The sequence below is a fragment of the Poecilia formosa genome, unplaced genomic scaffold (assembly GCF_000485575.1).
Source record: "Poecilia formosa unplaced genomic scaffold, Poecilia_formosa-5.1.2 Scaffold876, whole genome shotgun sequence".
Taxonomy (NCBI): domain Eukaryota; kingdom Metazoa; phylum Chordata; class Actinopteri; order Cyprinodontiformes; family Poeciliidae; genus Poecilia; species Poecilia formosa.
This window is the reverse complement of record NW_006800815.1, coordinates 26,532-41,905: the sequence shown is the minus strand read 5'-3', so window position 1 is coordinate 41,905 and position 15,374 is coordinate 26,532. Positions and strand designations below refer to the sequence as shown.

Here is a 15,374-nt window from a genome sequence, read left to right as displayed (position 1 = left end):
CTTATTTATCCTATTTGTTAACAAGAGAGGCTTAAAATTCTTGTATTAATTACCAGCCTGTGGATTCATCTTGAGAGTTTTAAACTGTAACTTCTTTCAGGTTTAGCAGAAACAAAACTGAAGTTATTATCTTTGTACCTTAAGAACAATTATTTAGTCAATTATTACAGCTGGAAACCAGCAGTCAGGCCCAAAGTGATGGACTCAGACCTGAACCTTCAGGTCACATAAAGACAGTTACAAAGTCGGCCTTCTATCACCTGAGGATCAATAAGACAATTGTTGGAATACCCAACAGAATCTTTAGTTTTACATCATTGATGTGAGATGTGCGTCATAATTCTGCACTAGAAGAAGACAGACAGTAAATCTGGATGTAAACTAAAAGCTGTTAGTCATGTTTTCTCCTTCCTTTCTCTTATCATGATTCTGAAACGATATTTTTGTCTCCTGTTGCTCAACAACATTAAAACTGATCCATTAATACTCCTGTAAAAAAAGCTCTGCTGTTTGACATCGACATTCTTCTTCTGCATATTCATCGGTGGTGTAAACTGATCACACAGTCTGATTGATTATTGGCATGAACAACTAAACAAAATCAGATTTCAGCAAATTAAAATCAGTCGATCTTCTTCTCTGTCACATAATGAATTAGAAAACTGATAAACTAAAAGATGAACATGAAATCTGCCATTTATGAAGCGTTTGGGGTTAAAGGTCAGATTAGAGGTTTTTCAAAGAGACGTTCAGTTTCACTGCTTTGAATAGCAGATCTTATCATTTTAACACATTATTTTTTATTTTTAAGAATTTTATTTCTAAACATTTTGACCTTTTTATAACAGAATGATTCATAAGAAATGTATCTGATAACACTGGAAACATTCCTCTGAAAACAGAAACATGTTGGACTGAAACTGAGTTAAAAAGGTTTTCAGAAAGCATAAAAATGTGTCGATAAAAACATTTGAATAAATTCAGGCTTTTTGGGATGTACATATCAAGAAATGAAGTTTAAACCTGAACTTTCTGGAATGTTTATTTTCATGCATGAAAAGTTTCTGCATGTTTTCTGTTGGGAGCAGCTGAGTGATTAGCATGTGACTGGATGCTAACGAGGTTAGCACACATGCTAACGAGGTTAGCACACATGCTAACGAGATTAGCACACATGCTGGTGGGGGTTGAAACATTCAGCTAAACATCCACAGAAGAAGAACAACATTAACTGACCAAAGTACTTCACAGCAATGACAACATGACAAGAAATAAAATTAAGTTTGATCAAATAAAATGGCAATAAAATACAAAACTAATCATACAAATAAAAATAAAGACATTCTATTTTTGTTACTAATTTTCCCTTTTTTCCAGCCAAAGATAAAACAAAAAGAAAATATCAAAAAGTAGCAAAATAATAAGAAGAGAAAAATGTATCAAATTTAAAGGTTAATCTAATTAAAACTTAATTCTGAGCTGCAGTTTTTATTTTTAAGATTTAATTCACAGACCAAATAATCCCTCAAGATTTCAGAGGAAATAAAAGTAGCTTTCTTAATTTAGATTTTTATAACCAAACTTTTCAATTAAACTTATCTCATTAAATTAATTTGATCTCATTTTCACTAAAAAATAAACAGTTTTAACTTTATTTTAATTATTTCTGAATAAATAAGTCAAATATTTGTTTTCTGGATTAAAATCTAAACCTTTTCAGTCGTTTCTGCTGCAGAATCATCACATTTTCCGTCATTCCGGTTCTTGTTGATTCCAACTGCAGGCGGAAACGGGCAGCAGACAGAAAGGGGGCGTGGCTTCCGGAGTCCCGCCCACTTCCGGAATGAAATCACCTGGAGAGCAGAGAGGAGGGATGAGGTTTGAATCAGATGTCCCAAGTTTTCCCACAAATGAGGCTGAGAAAACCTGCAGCTCTCACTTGTTCCTGGATTTATTGATTTTCTGATTTATTAATTTTTTTTCTGGGAACTTCAGGAATATTTACAGATAAAATTAACAAGTTTTTCTTATTTTTCCTGTTTTTTTTTTGTTTGTTTGTTTGTTTGTTTTTTACTCATATTAAAACTGCAAGAAGTTGGAATTTTGACAATTTTAAATATGAGGCAACCGCAGAAGTTCAGGTGAGTCCTAAAAACTAAAAAACGTTTATTTTCCTGTTTTTCTCCATCTTTAATGAATTTATTCCCCGTTTCTCCTCTCAGATTCCTGCTCGGGGTTTTCTGGTGTCTCCGGTTTGTTGCTCCCTCAGGTCGGTTTTTCTCCACATTTCCACGATGTTTTTTTTTTACGGGCTTCTTTATTAGAAGCCATCATTTCATGATGCGTTCAAATGCACCTCGTAAAACTATAATTCATCTTAAATTTTCCACAACGTTCAGAATATTTCGAGCGGCACTAATTTTAAATGTTCATCAATCAAATTTGATTAAGAATCTACGGAAGAGGATTAGGGACACTGAGACATGGAAGAATGATGAGTTTAACCTCAGAATTTTAACATTTTCCCTCTAAATCATAAACATTTTAATTGTTTATCCAACATCTGTTCTTAAAACTCAAATCTACCAAATAAATTTGTGACAGACTTTCAGTTTGGATGAAGTTAAAGATAAAGTGCATGTTTACAAATCCTATAACAGAGAAGAAAATGATTATGTGATTATTTCTATATATTAACAACAAAATTGACATAAACCAAAGAATGTTTGGTTATTAATTTTGATTTTGACAAATCAAATATAAATCTTATATTGAAGTCAGAATTCTTTTTTTCCAGGGACCCAAATCCTAATAAATCTTTGCCTTTAAACAGAAGTTTTATCCAAAGTAGTGTATTTACTCGTATATTTTCTAGATGTACTTGAACGCATCATTAAGTTTAAGCTCCATGTAATTTGCTGGTCAGAGAAAAGTCTGTAATTTTTCTCTCTCTGTTAAAACAATCAGATATTTTCAGATTCACAGTGTAAATTCAGACGTTTTCTCCTCATTGCTCAGTCTGTGGTTTAACTGGTTTTGAGCCACTTCACCCAGTTTGGCTCCAGTAGCTGCTGGTTTCTCCTCATTTGCACATCAGTCAGATGTAATAGAGGGACTTTGTTCTGAAACAGACATCAGGAAGGCGAGGAACCAACAATGTGGCTGTCAGGGTTTAAATTTCACTGATTTTACCCTGAATCAGAAACATTTTGTCCATAAAATCAGCCGATTACTCAGAGTTTTTATTTTTTACTTGGATGTACAAATATTTACTCAAATCTGCCGTTTTTTTCTTTCAGGGTCTGAAGGAGTCCTCCACTCTTCTTCTTCTACTGCTGCCCCATCTCCCTCCTCTCCTGCTCCTCCTCCGGCGGCCCAGTCCTCCCAGTCCTCCCAGGAGTTTCTGTCCCAGTTTACCCAGGTGAATTCTCCAAACAGCGGCGACCGTAAACACCGAGACGCCAGCGCAGTGCTGCCCTTCATCGGCCTCACCAGCAGTACGCCTCCTCACACACACACACACACACAGATTTCTGTTTTCACAGGAAATGGAACATCTCTAATATTCCTGTTTGCAGACAAGCAGGAAAACGTTGCAGGAATTCATAAAAACCAAGTAAAAAAGTGAAAATGTGAAACTGAATCAACGTTTTTGCAGCAGGAAGGAGCGAAACGATTCAGGTTTGAGTGTCTGGATGTTGAGTTTTAGTGTTTCTCTGTTATTTTCAGAGGTTTGCTCAGACTCTCTGGTGTTTACTGGTGTGGAGCGGAGGAGTGCTGCAGGAATGCGCTGCCAGCTGCAGACTCTGGTTTATTTCACCGACACAGAGGAGCTGCAGCAGCTGGACAGCAGATTTCAGACTGAAAACCTGCAGAGACATGAGGAGGATTCGTCTTTATGCTCAAACCCAATAAAACCTCAGATCTGTAAACAAAACAGGAAAAAGAGACGGAAACAATCAGCTAAACAGAACAGATTACATGAGAAATCAGTAAAACTTCAGATTCAGATTTTCAGTTTTACAGATTATAAACTAGAAAAACTGAAAACTTTTTCTAGATTTTGCTCCTTTTTTATTTACATTTTTAATTTCTTCCTAATATTTAGACATACCTAATATGTAGACAGTGTAAAGGAAAATGGATAGAAACAAGGATTTAATGAATACTTTGCATACAACAGGTAAACACTGCAAAAACACAAAATCTTACCAAGTATTTTTGGTTTAAATTCTAGTGGAAATATTTTAGTTTATTTGCAATAAAATTAACTTAAAAGTAACTTTTCTGCAACATATATAGACTTGTTTTAAGTCATTAATTCCTCTAATATTAATTTTAAAAAGTTCTGGTTCCACTGGCGCCGTTACCTAGCAACGCCAGTCAAGCCCAGCTCAGCTTGTTACCTAGCAACGCCAGCCAAGCCCAGCTCAGCCTGTTACCTAGCAACGCCAGCCAAGCCCAGCTCAGCCTGTTACCTAGCAACGCCAGCCAAGCCCAGCTCAGCCTGTTACCTAGCAACCCAGCTCCAGTTCCATTGGCAGGTTATTTAACAAGACTTTTCTCATGTTGTGAGTTATTTTATCTGCCAATAGAAATGGAAAGTTACTGAGTTTACTAAGATATTTTACTACAAACTGGACCAAAATTTCTTGGTGAGATTTTGTGATTTTGCAGTGAAGATGAAATGTTTCTCTCCGTTATCACTGAGGCTGATGGAAACAGAGGATCAGGTTGATGTTTTTAATGTTTTAATGTTTTTAATGTTTTAATGTTTTTAGGTGCTGATCAGAGCCGCAGCTGCTGTAAAAATGGAGGAACCTGCATCCTGGGCAGTTTCTGCGCCTGCCCTCCGTTCTTCACCGGGAGGAGTTGTGAGTACGACACCCGAATCAGGTAAACCAGCTGATGGGCTCCTGGGTTTTCAGCAACATTGACATTATAACCGTTTTGTTCTGATCCACGGTCTGTCGCTGTGGCTTCTTTTGCTGGTTTTTACTGTTTGTGTGTTTGCAGACGATGTGACGTTGTTCCCCACGGTGAGTGGGTCCAGAAAGGCTGCTCCTACTGCCGCTGTTTCTACGGCGTCTTGCATTGCTTCCCTCATGTTTTCCATGAAGATTGTGGTAAGAAAGTTTACACACATAGCAACACGTATTATCTGTTTTTATTTAATATAAAAGTGTTAAAGCTGGGAGTCTGTCGGCTTTACATTTTGAGACAAGATTCTCCAAAGTTTTATTCTAGTTTTTAATTCTTTTGGTTCCTTGGTGTGGTTCAGGTAATCTCTGAAAGGTTTTGTAATCTCAAAGGTGTGGAAGAGGAATCAACACCCACAGTCGCTGTAAAACCCGCCTTTCACACGTTTCACCCTAAAACAAAAAAACTCCTTCTGGGTGTAAATGGGGCTGAATGAATTTGCCTCACCTTCTCATTTACAGTTCAAGCCTTTTATCCCCCAAAATGTTTCTTATTTAACTCCTTAACAACAAAACCTTAAAACAGAAACACTGATGTGGAGTTTGGGATGATTTTGAAACCCAGAAAAGAAAAAGAAACAAATCTAGTTTGATCGTTGTTGTTGGGTCCCAAAACTTTGTTTCTGAAAGCAAAATGTCAAAAGTGTTAGATGCTGAATTTCCTCCTAAGGGTTTTATTTGTCAACTGAGCTAAAATGGACACATTTGGTTCATCAGAACAGATCCCACCAAACTCTGGACCCACCAAACATGCTACTGCTAACGTTAGCATGTATGAGAATTAAAAATGTTAAAAGTTATTGTAATTTTCAAACTAGAATCTAGAAGTGAAACAACTTCTCACACATGCTAGCTGCTAAATTGTTTGCTTCCACCTCCTCTGAGCCCTCAGAGCTGCTAATGTTAGCATTAGCATGTGGGAGCATATTAATAGTCTTAGCTACATATTGTGCTTCAGGTTCATGTTAATAAAATACTCAAGCATATCTACCTCTTGTCTCTTTGCTCTTTCCCCACACCTGCTCACCCAGCTTTTTGTTTAAGGCTAACACCTTAGGTTAGCCTTAAACCTAAGGTTAGCATGTTTGCCTAACATGCTAACACGTTAGCATGTTTGCCTTAAACAAAACCTTGTTTTAATCTTGATAATTCTGGTCATTTAATGTTTCCAGTTTATTTCTGTATTTTATTGTTAGACTCATTTAAAATGTTTAAGCACAATAATTAAACCAGGTTAACTCAGACAACAGAGTCAGCTAACAGTAGTATTTGCTAGCATTAGCATGTTACTGATAGCATCCATAGCTAATTATTGTAATTTTCTTAAACTCTTTACATTTAAGATTACTGCATGTTTTCAGCTAATTGTGTCCCTAGACATTATTTTAAGATTTTTTATTTTTTGACAACTTTGACATTGATGACAAAAATAAAAAAGCCGACCTAAAATGTTTCTAATTCCAAATATGAAATGTTGGGGATTTATACTTTTGTAAAATAGTGACTTGGATTCATGATCAGTAAGAGGAAAAGTCACAAATATTTGTTATGAATAGGTGCAATAAAGGCATAAAACACTTTTGGAAAAGAAATATCTTTAACAAAGTTTCTATGGAACACTATTTGTGGCAAATCTTCTGCACATAGTCATAAGTCACATAATGTTCTGAGTTTTATCCTGAAGATAAATCTTCAACTTGGAGCTAAAAAAACAAATAAAAATCAATCCAACTTTTGATACTTTAATTAAGCTGGTAAAATTTGAAGCTAGCTAGCTAGCTAATCCAACACAGAGCATCACTTACTTCTGTCTTTTTTCCAAAAATAAACGAGCTGCAGAAGTGTGGAGTGAAAGCTTTCCTTGTCCTGCCTGGCAGATAAACATGTATCTCTAAGAGCTGCTGAAAGTCGAGATAAATGAAGTTAAGTTTAGAGAAAGTGAAAGAAAAAGATAACAGTTTAAAAATACATTAAATGGCTCTGAAGACATGATATCAACGATGTAAAGTCTTGATTGTTTCGTTTTCTCCCAGATGACTCGGATCAGGAGGTTCGTTGGTATCATTCATCGGCGGTCAGGTTGACTCCTCTCAGCCGTTTCCTGTCTCTGCTGCTGCTACTTCCTGTGCTGCTCATCTTCTGATGTTCATAGGATTTTATTCTCTAATTGGCTCCAAAACGACGTGAATAATAAACTTGATGATGCTGCAGTATTTATTTTAATGAGAAAAAAACCTCCTTCATTTGCTTTTATGTAACTGACTGGACAGAGAAAAGTTCTTCCAAAATAAATCCTGTTTGCCTGGAAGATCTAAATGTACGGAAAAAAATTAGTGCCACAACAAAAAATCTGCGCCCCCCCTTTCAGAATTCTGATATTTTCTCAGATTTTACTTTTTACTTACAATTCTCTTTTTTTCCTCAAAATTATAAAATTTTCCTCAAATTCTGACTTTTTCCACCAGAATTTTGACTTTAATCTCAGAAATTTTACTTTTTTTCTCAGTATTTTGACTTTATTCTCAGAAAATGATTTTTTAACCTCAGATTTATAACTGTAATCTCAGAATACTGACTTTATTTTCAGAAATGTGGCTTTTTTTCTCAGAATTTTAAACTCAGATTTCTCGTTTGTTTTTCTTGACGTTCATCTGACATTAAAGTCAAAATTCTGAGAAAAAGACACATTTTTTGTTCAGTGGCCCTAATATTCTTCCATATAAATGAAATGAAGGAAGCTGTATATAAGATTTTTATGGAAAATGTTTTAAAGTCATTTTTCGTTTTTTCTTTGAAAGAAAAACCTTCCTGTGATTCTTGTTTCAAACTGATCTGATGTGACGTTTTGTGTTTAACCTGGTTTGTTTAATTCAAGCCGGATTCCTGCTGTGATGCTCAGGGTTTCGGTTTGTGGTTCTTCCAGCCTCTCTGTTATCTGCAGGTATTTCCAGCCGTTTTCTCTCCTGCCTCTTATCTCCACTTTATTGATGAGGTTGGATTTGATTATCTGCTGTTTTCTTATCTAAAACAAACAGGAGCTGCTGCTCTTCAGTCCGTCGCCTGGTTCTCTGCAGATCCTGAAGAAAAAATCTAAATAAAGAATCTTTACAGATTTATTTCAATTATTTAACCATAAAATTCAATGTGTTGTTTTGGTTCATGGGGTAAAGTGGGAAAGTTGTAAATTGGAATGAAAATGATGGAAAATAATAAAAATCTGCATGAAAGTGTTTTTAATCTCCTTTAATGAGACACTAAATAAAATCCAGAGCATCCAGTTGTTAGAAGTCAGTGGGGCTTATTAAAGCAGAGACCATCTGTTAGTTTTAGTTTCATTTACTTCGTCTGCTCTGCAGCTTTATTTCACTAAAATAAGAAGATTGTGTGTTTTAGTGCGTCTATTTTCTTTAAACTGAATGTCATCTGTAAACCTAAATGTTCCTATCAGCTCTTATTTAATCTGCATCAATATTTTTTGGTTTCAAAGAACACAAAGCTGCTAAATTGGCTAACAGCTAAGCTAATTTTCTGATTAGCCTTTTAGCAAATTTTGAAAAGTTTTAGCACACTTAGTTTCCCCTAAATAAATTCTAAAGTGAGTTTTTCTGACTATTTGTGAACTCAGGGTAATTTTAGTCATAAACTTGAAATCTGAGTTAAAGTTTTGGTTACTGACTGCTAAGAATCTATTTATATTCATGCTCTTATTTTGAAGGGGGTGAAAACTGTTTACTGACTTTTTCCTGAATCAATATCTGAAACAACACAAAGTAAAACAACCAGTAGAGAAGATATGAACATAAATACAACACATAAGGTTATTATTGAACCTCAAATTAAATTGGTGCTCAAACTTTGCAGTGTTTCAAGAGCAGAAGTTAATTGAAGTTTTAATTGAAGTTAGCAGTTTAGCATTAGCATCTGCTCAACACCATGTTATATCCACCATGTTGGTGTAGCAGCAGTTTAGCCTGAGTGTAATTTATGATTAGTGCTTTGGGATTAACACAACTAATTTTATCAAGCTCTTATTTTCACCAAAATAAAATCCAAAACATTTTGACTTTCCTCTGTAAAGTCTTGACTTTAATCTCAACTAAAAACATCCAATCCAGGAGTTTTCCTGCTGCAGAGGAACAAGAAAACACTAATATGTGGATGAGGAGATTATCAGGAAGGTTTTCACTCTTAATCCCAGAGTAACCAGAGTGTAATCTCCCCATTGTTACCCAGCCGACTCCTCGTAACAAGTTAATTAAAAACGCTTCGCCGTCTGAGCAGAAGAAGTCAAAGAAAAGCTGTTCATGTGATTTTAGTTTCAGTTTGTCAGCAGGCCAGACGTCCAGCAGAGAAACTCAGAAACCAGCAGAGAGAAAAAGCTGCAGCAGATCAGGATGGATTTAAAACGGATTAATGATGTGAATGAGGAGGAGGAGGAGCAGGAGAGCCAAACGACTCCCTGCCATGATGACGCCTCCCTTTGACAGAAAAACTGCTCAGCAAATATCAGACTTTTCCTGTCAAAGAAAATAAAGTGAAGAGATAAATGTGATAAAAACATTTTTTCATGTTTTTTCCACTGGTCAGAAAATGCAGGTTTCCAACAAGTTGCTGTAAAAATATGAAACTGAACTGAATCGTTTTTAGCCTTAATGAGTTTTAGTTTGTTTTCTATTGTGTGTAAATTTGAAAAGCTTTGCAGTTTTAAAAATTGTCAGAAATAAGCAAAATTATTTAAAAAACTACGTTGGTACTCGGGATTTACTGAATTTAATATAACTGAGTTAAATGGTACGAAAAACTTAAAATAATTCATTTGGGTCAAAATGCTGAGATCTGAAAATAAAATTCTCAAGAATACCCAACCTGGCCGTGTTTCTCCACAGTTTATGTAAAAATATCTAAAAGTGTAAAAAATAAATAAAAAATCAGAAAACAGACCTGAAACTAATTTTAACCCAAATTTTATTCTAAATCTGAAAAGTGAGGCAAGCATTTCTGTTCAGTTCCTGAGTCACAGCTGCAATGCCTGCTGGGAAAACCCCCAAAAAGAGTCTCTATAAAAAGCAGGAACCTGTCAGTTTAACTGGGAAAGTTAATATTTATTAACCCTTTAACTGAAATTATAAGGAGTTCAGGCCCTTTGAGTCAAACTGCAGCTCTCTGCTGACACCTACAGGCCAGTCCCAGAATTAAAGACCCAGAATATCCTCCATTATTCTCCATGCAGTACTTTGACTAGACCGACCACATTGGACCATTATATAAACTCAGTTCACTGGGGGGAACAAAAACCCTTGGAAACTGGTTAAAAACATTACCTACAGACTTTCAGCCAAGATTCGTCATTTTCTGAAACAAATCCGACGCGTTTTTAACCGACAGCAGGAGGTTCAGCTGCTCATCATCCCCTCTAACTGGTTCTCCTCTCAAACTCTCTGCTCACTGACATCAGGCCTTTGTTTGGGATGCAGTTCTTCACGTATCGCCACATAAAATTATTTTCTAAGTAATTCAGCTTTAAAAACACGACGACAGTTTTAACATTATGATTCAGGTAACTGATAATAATTGATCGATCTGAACGTTTCGTTTTGCTCAGTAACGTTGGAGTTCATTATAAAGTGTGGAAATGTGCTGAATAAATAAAGTTCACTTTGCATGTTAGAAAATTTTAACTATAAATTCAGATTTAAAATAGTTGAATATTGTTTATTTCAAGTAACTCATAATATGGATTTGAGTTTTAAATGTAGAAACAAATAAAATGTTTGAGTTTTAACAGATTTATATCAGTACATTTTATTCAATCTTTTCTTGTTCCACTATTAAACATTCAGATGTTTTGGTTTAATCTGAAGTTCCAGGTTTGCTGATCTCATTTCTGTGATCAGTTTTTTAACTTTTGGTTTGTTGGTTAATTGGGCCTTTGGAGAAACTGAGCAGCTTTCTGCTCTCGCTGTCTTCTCTCCTCCATGAAGTGCTGCTGGTTCTGGTTCTGGTTCCTCAGGTGGAGGCGCAGCAGCCACTGGTCCCTGAGCCTGAAGACAAACGGCAAACCGGAGGTTCAGCTCAGGTCCAGACCAAGAGATGTGGCAGGAAAATCAAGTATCAGACCATCTACTGCATCATATGAGTGGAGAATTATTCAAAATGAAATAGGTAAGTTAGAAACACTTCCACTAATTCACTAATTAATTTTCTGAGTGTTTTGGCTAACTTCAAAAACATTTAGTGCTTTAGCTTGCATAAGTAGGTAAAGACAAATATGTTGTAACTAAATTAACTTGGTTTAATTTAGCTCTTTAGAGCTTTACCTTTCTGCTACATTAGTTCTGCTAATGCTAACTGCCTAGCTAATGCTAATGCTAACTGTTTAGCATTAGCAGAACTAATAGTTAAGATTAGTGCTGTAGGGTTAGTGCAACTCATTTTTAGCTGCAGCTTCAGCTGTGGAAATGTGGCGTTAAAAAGAGAAATATGATTTAAAAATGTTCCTTGTTGCAGAAATTAAAAGTAAACTCAACATTAATGTGAACTTTGAACTTAGTTTCTTCTCCTGGTTCTATTTCAGACTGAAGAAATGCTGATTTTCATTAATGAGACAATCTGATGTTTGATATTTAAAGTTTATAAGTCTGTCAGATGCCCATCAATCAGGTCACATCCTGTATGAGCAGAAAACCTGGAGATTTTTTATCATTTTTGTAAAATTTCTAGTAAATCCTAGTTTTGTTCTGACCAATTCTTAGGGACATTTTGACTTTTTTCCACAAATGTAATTTTTTTAAAGTGTTTTTCACAAAATATCCACCATATGTCTGGAAAATGTACTCCTTTTTGTCTGTTCTGGTCCTGCAGCGTTGATCCTGTGTCACTGCAGGAGGATCTCATGTTGTGGGAAGAGGAAAGCCGTGTTGGCTGAAGGATTAATTAAGTGATTCTCTTGCTGATCTCCGGGATTCAAACCTGTGACTGCGCTGCCTCTAATCAACATTCTCAGGCAACGACGCAATGACAGACAAACAAGCTGCAAACACGGCCGAGGCGTTTAATGAACTCATTCATCTCTGGCTTTCTCGGTAATAAAGTTTATTTTTAGCGTGACAGTTTGTCCACACAGCTTTGTTCACCTGCCAGAACTTTATTTTACTTTTTTTAATGAGATACGTACATAATTTTAGCAGAAACTAAACCAAAGTTCAGAAACACTGAGAGAAATTTAAATCCATCCCATAAATCCATAGTTATTAACAACTTAATAACAATAAATGAGGCTTAACAAAACTTTTGTGCAATCTATGCAAATAAGTGTTATGTTTTTTTTATTTTTTTATTTCAGGTTTGTATTTTAAGCATGTGTGTATAGAAAAGTGATGGTCGCTGCTATGAACAAGCAGTTAGCTGCTAAGCTAGCAGGGTAGCTAGCATGCTAGTGCCAAAATGCTAACACAGAAAATTTGTTGTTTCACTCCTGAAACATAGTATAAATGAGACTGCTTAGTATAATAACACCTAGCAATGCCAGCTAAGCCCAGCCCGTTACCTAGTAACCGCAGCTAAGCCCAGCCCGTTACCTAGCAACCCAACATGCTGGAGCCTGGATTTACCTGTTGTACAATGGCTGCTGAAAAAGTCAGGTGTTTTGTTGTTGATGCACCATCCACATCAACAATAAAACACTTTAACTGGTGTTGCTTGATTCTTGATGGTTGTGCAGGAGGCTCCACTTCTGCTTTTCAAAGATGTGCAAGCGTTGAATTTGGTGGGCGTGGCTAGCAGCAGCTTATTTGGATTTAAAGTGACAGAAGCCCTAAAACAGCTCGTTCTGAAAGGAGAACTGAGCAGATTAGAATCTCATTACCTAAAAATGATTCAGCAATGATTTCGTCTGACCTGTTCAAGGAACAAAAAAACTTTGAATCTGATGGAAGCTGATATTTAGGTTTCTGATGATCTACTTGTGTGTTGGTTTAGTTGTAAAATGTTTGGTTGGTTTTGCCTTATTTTAGCCCCTGATGAGGACGCAGTGGGAATAACTAAGTCCTGACTGGGTTGACATCATTAAGACTCTTCTGGATAAAACCTTCGACTCGCAGCAGAATCGTCTTCTGACCGTGTCAGGGCGCTGCTCCTCAGGCGGTTCTCCTCCTGGTCCATCTGCTGGCTGTGCTGGACGATCCTCTGCTCCCAGAACCACTGCAGTTTCTGCTTGTCATGGATCCGAGCCGCATTCATCGCCTGGCAACAGGAAGGCTGCGACAGCGCGGACAAAAATCCACCAAACAGCAGCAGGTGGAGACAAGCACTCCGGTTTCTGTCAGCTTTTAATACCAGCTGAAGAACTCTTCATCTCCTGTAACTCCTCCTCCTCCTCCTCTCACTCACTCTCTTCCTCTTCCTTCTGATTTACTTTATCTGACATGTTTCTTTAAAGTTGTGGTTATGGATGTATTTCAGTAAAACATTTTAACATCTGCTGGGATTTTTACTGGAACTGTGAGTTTTGCTCAGATGACATTGAGATTGAGTTTTATTCAGTGGATCTGCTGGGAGTAAAGGATGATTTTATGGGACAACGTCTCCTTCCCAACGTTAAGCCTAATCAATGCTGTGCTTCTGTTATTGATCCCATAATTTACACACAAAGAGCTGCTAAATGCAGAAAATATAGACTTGAACTCACATTTTGGCGCCCACTCTGGCCCGGCACCCCGGGTGTAGCGGCACTCCCAGAAAACTTTCATAGCGCTGGCCACAACAGGATTATAAAACAATTTAAAATAAAAGGCGATTTTTAAACTTTGAATTGACGCAACATGTGTCAGTGGTAGAACTGAAAATAAAAAAAAAGTAAATTAAATTTTTTTTGCCATTTTTAAACTTATCATTGGTGTAACATGTTTGTTTATAAGTTTCTTGTAAACGAAAATAGAACTTTAGTGGGAGAACTGAAAAATAAATAAATAATAATACATAAGAAAATGCATTTTTAAAATATTTTTATGATTTACTGAGTTTTACATTTGTGTCTTGATTTAAGACGGTGACACTGTGTGTCTTTAAATGAGCTGGTCAGGGACCCCACTGGCTCCCTCTTAGAGACAGCACTGCCTGAATTTTTATGCTTTTTTTCATGTTTTATTTTTACATTAATTTTTTTTTCACATTTAAAAAAAAGTGATGTAATTGTAATGTCATGTCTGGACTTTAACTTTCTAAATATTATGTTGAAGCCAAACCTCTGTGGACCAAAACAAACGAAGAAACAAAACAAGATCTTCCAGCCGTCGGCCTCGCTGGTTCCTCCTTCTCCAAACTCAAAGAACATCTGAAAACTTCCCCTTGTTTCAGTAGGTTGGAAAATAACAGACATGTTTCATGATGATGAAACAAATATAAAAAGATGCTACCAGGCGTTAAAAGCAAAGTTTTTTCCGGTTTTCTCTGTGTTGCTCGTGGGTCAGAGGAAGGATTAACACCCTCACATTGCTGAGCGACTCGGCAGCTTTAGATGTCTTAACACTCCCAGCATAGCCCAGCCTGGACCTGTGTTTATCTGAGCGACAGTCAGATAAACACACTTCTACCGGGACGCCGTCTGCTTTCATCGGTCACCTTGTCGGGATCAGAGGTCAAGAATCAAGCAGCAATGGATCCTCTACTCAACATGCAAACTTTGATTTATTTTATTATTTTAGAAAAATTTATATTTTTAAAACATTTAGAAGATAGTCACCAATAAATCACTAAATTTCGTTCATGGGCATCAGAATAAGGGTCTGAATGCATGCCACACTTTTCAGATTTCAATTTAAGTTAATGATCAGGTTGCCTAAGTCATAAAAGTTTAAAATAAATATGTCTGTAGTTGTAACCTGATAATATGCAGATGTGAGTCGTAACTAGAGTGATGAATAACAATAAATAATTCATGAAATAAGTTAATTTAAATTTGTTATTAATTTATTAGAACTGGAATACAGAATAATTTATTAATTATAAATTCGGAATTATAATTATAATAATTATACATATTCTGATTCAATATTGGACATTTTAAATGTTCAATTATACAAAAAATTTAAATAAAAAGCTCTGTTTGGGTTTTTTTTATTTATTTTTTATTAATTTCAGGTATGTTATTTATATAGCCGATGAATGTGGGAGATTTTTCATGTTCCATTATATAAAAGCTTAAAATAAAAAGTTCAACTTAGTTTGTTTTCAAAATTGTAAGTATATTATTTATATATTGAATAAATATGTGGAATGTTCAATTATATAAAAAAAGTTTTTAAAATTATTTCTGTATTTATTTTCAGTTTTAATAAATGAATGACATAACTATTATTATTATTATTATTATTATTATTATTATTATTATTATTATTA

At 35.7% G+C, this 15,374-nt stretch overlaps 1 protein-coding gene and 1 long non-coding RNA gene across 2 annotated transcripts; both read left to right on the top strand.

Annotated features, from left to right (window-relative positions):
- The first annotated feature begins 1,996 nt into the window (after window positions 1-1,996).
- Window positions 1,997-7,289, top strand: tdgf1 (teratocarcinoma-derived growth factor 1). Its single transcript, XM_007543672.2, has 6 exons — window positions 1,997-2,141; window positions 2,223-2,269; window positions 3,300-3,497; window positions 4,782-4,896; window positions 5,017-5,126; window positions 7,013-7,289. The coding sequence occupies exons 1-6, from the start codon at window positions 2,119-2,121 to the stop codon at window positions 7,120-7,122; spliced, it is 603 nt and encodes a 200-aa protein (XP_007543734.1). The 5' UTR covers window positions 1,997-2,118; the 3' UTR covers window positions 7,123-7,289.
- A 155-nt stretch (window positions 7,290-7,444) lies between these two features.
- Window positions 7,445-8,210, top strand: LOC103131935 (uncharacterized). Its single transcript, XR_475463.1, has 2 exons — window positions 7,445-7,920; window positions 8,015-8,210. It is a non-coding gene; the product is annotated as an uncharacterized LOC103131935 (long non-coding RNA).
- Window positions 8,211-15,374: the final 7,164 nt, after the last annotated feature.

Excerpts from the sequence above, each read along its gene's own strand:
- tdgf1 (XM_007543672.2), top strand. The coding sequence starts at position 2,119 with ATGAGGCAACCGCAGAAGTTCAG. Across the intron at positions 3,498-4,781 it reads CTTCATCGGCCTCACCAGCA|GTGCTGATCAGAGCCGCAGC; the intron begins GTACGCCTCCTC and ends TAATGTTTTTAG. Across the intron at positions 5,127-7,012 it reads TGTTTTCCATGAAGATTGTG|ATGACTCGGATCAGGAGGTT; the intron begins GTAAGAAAGTTT and ends GTTTTCTCCCAG.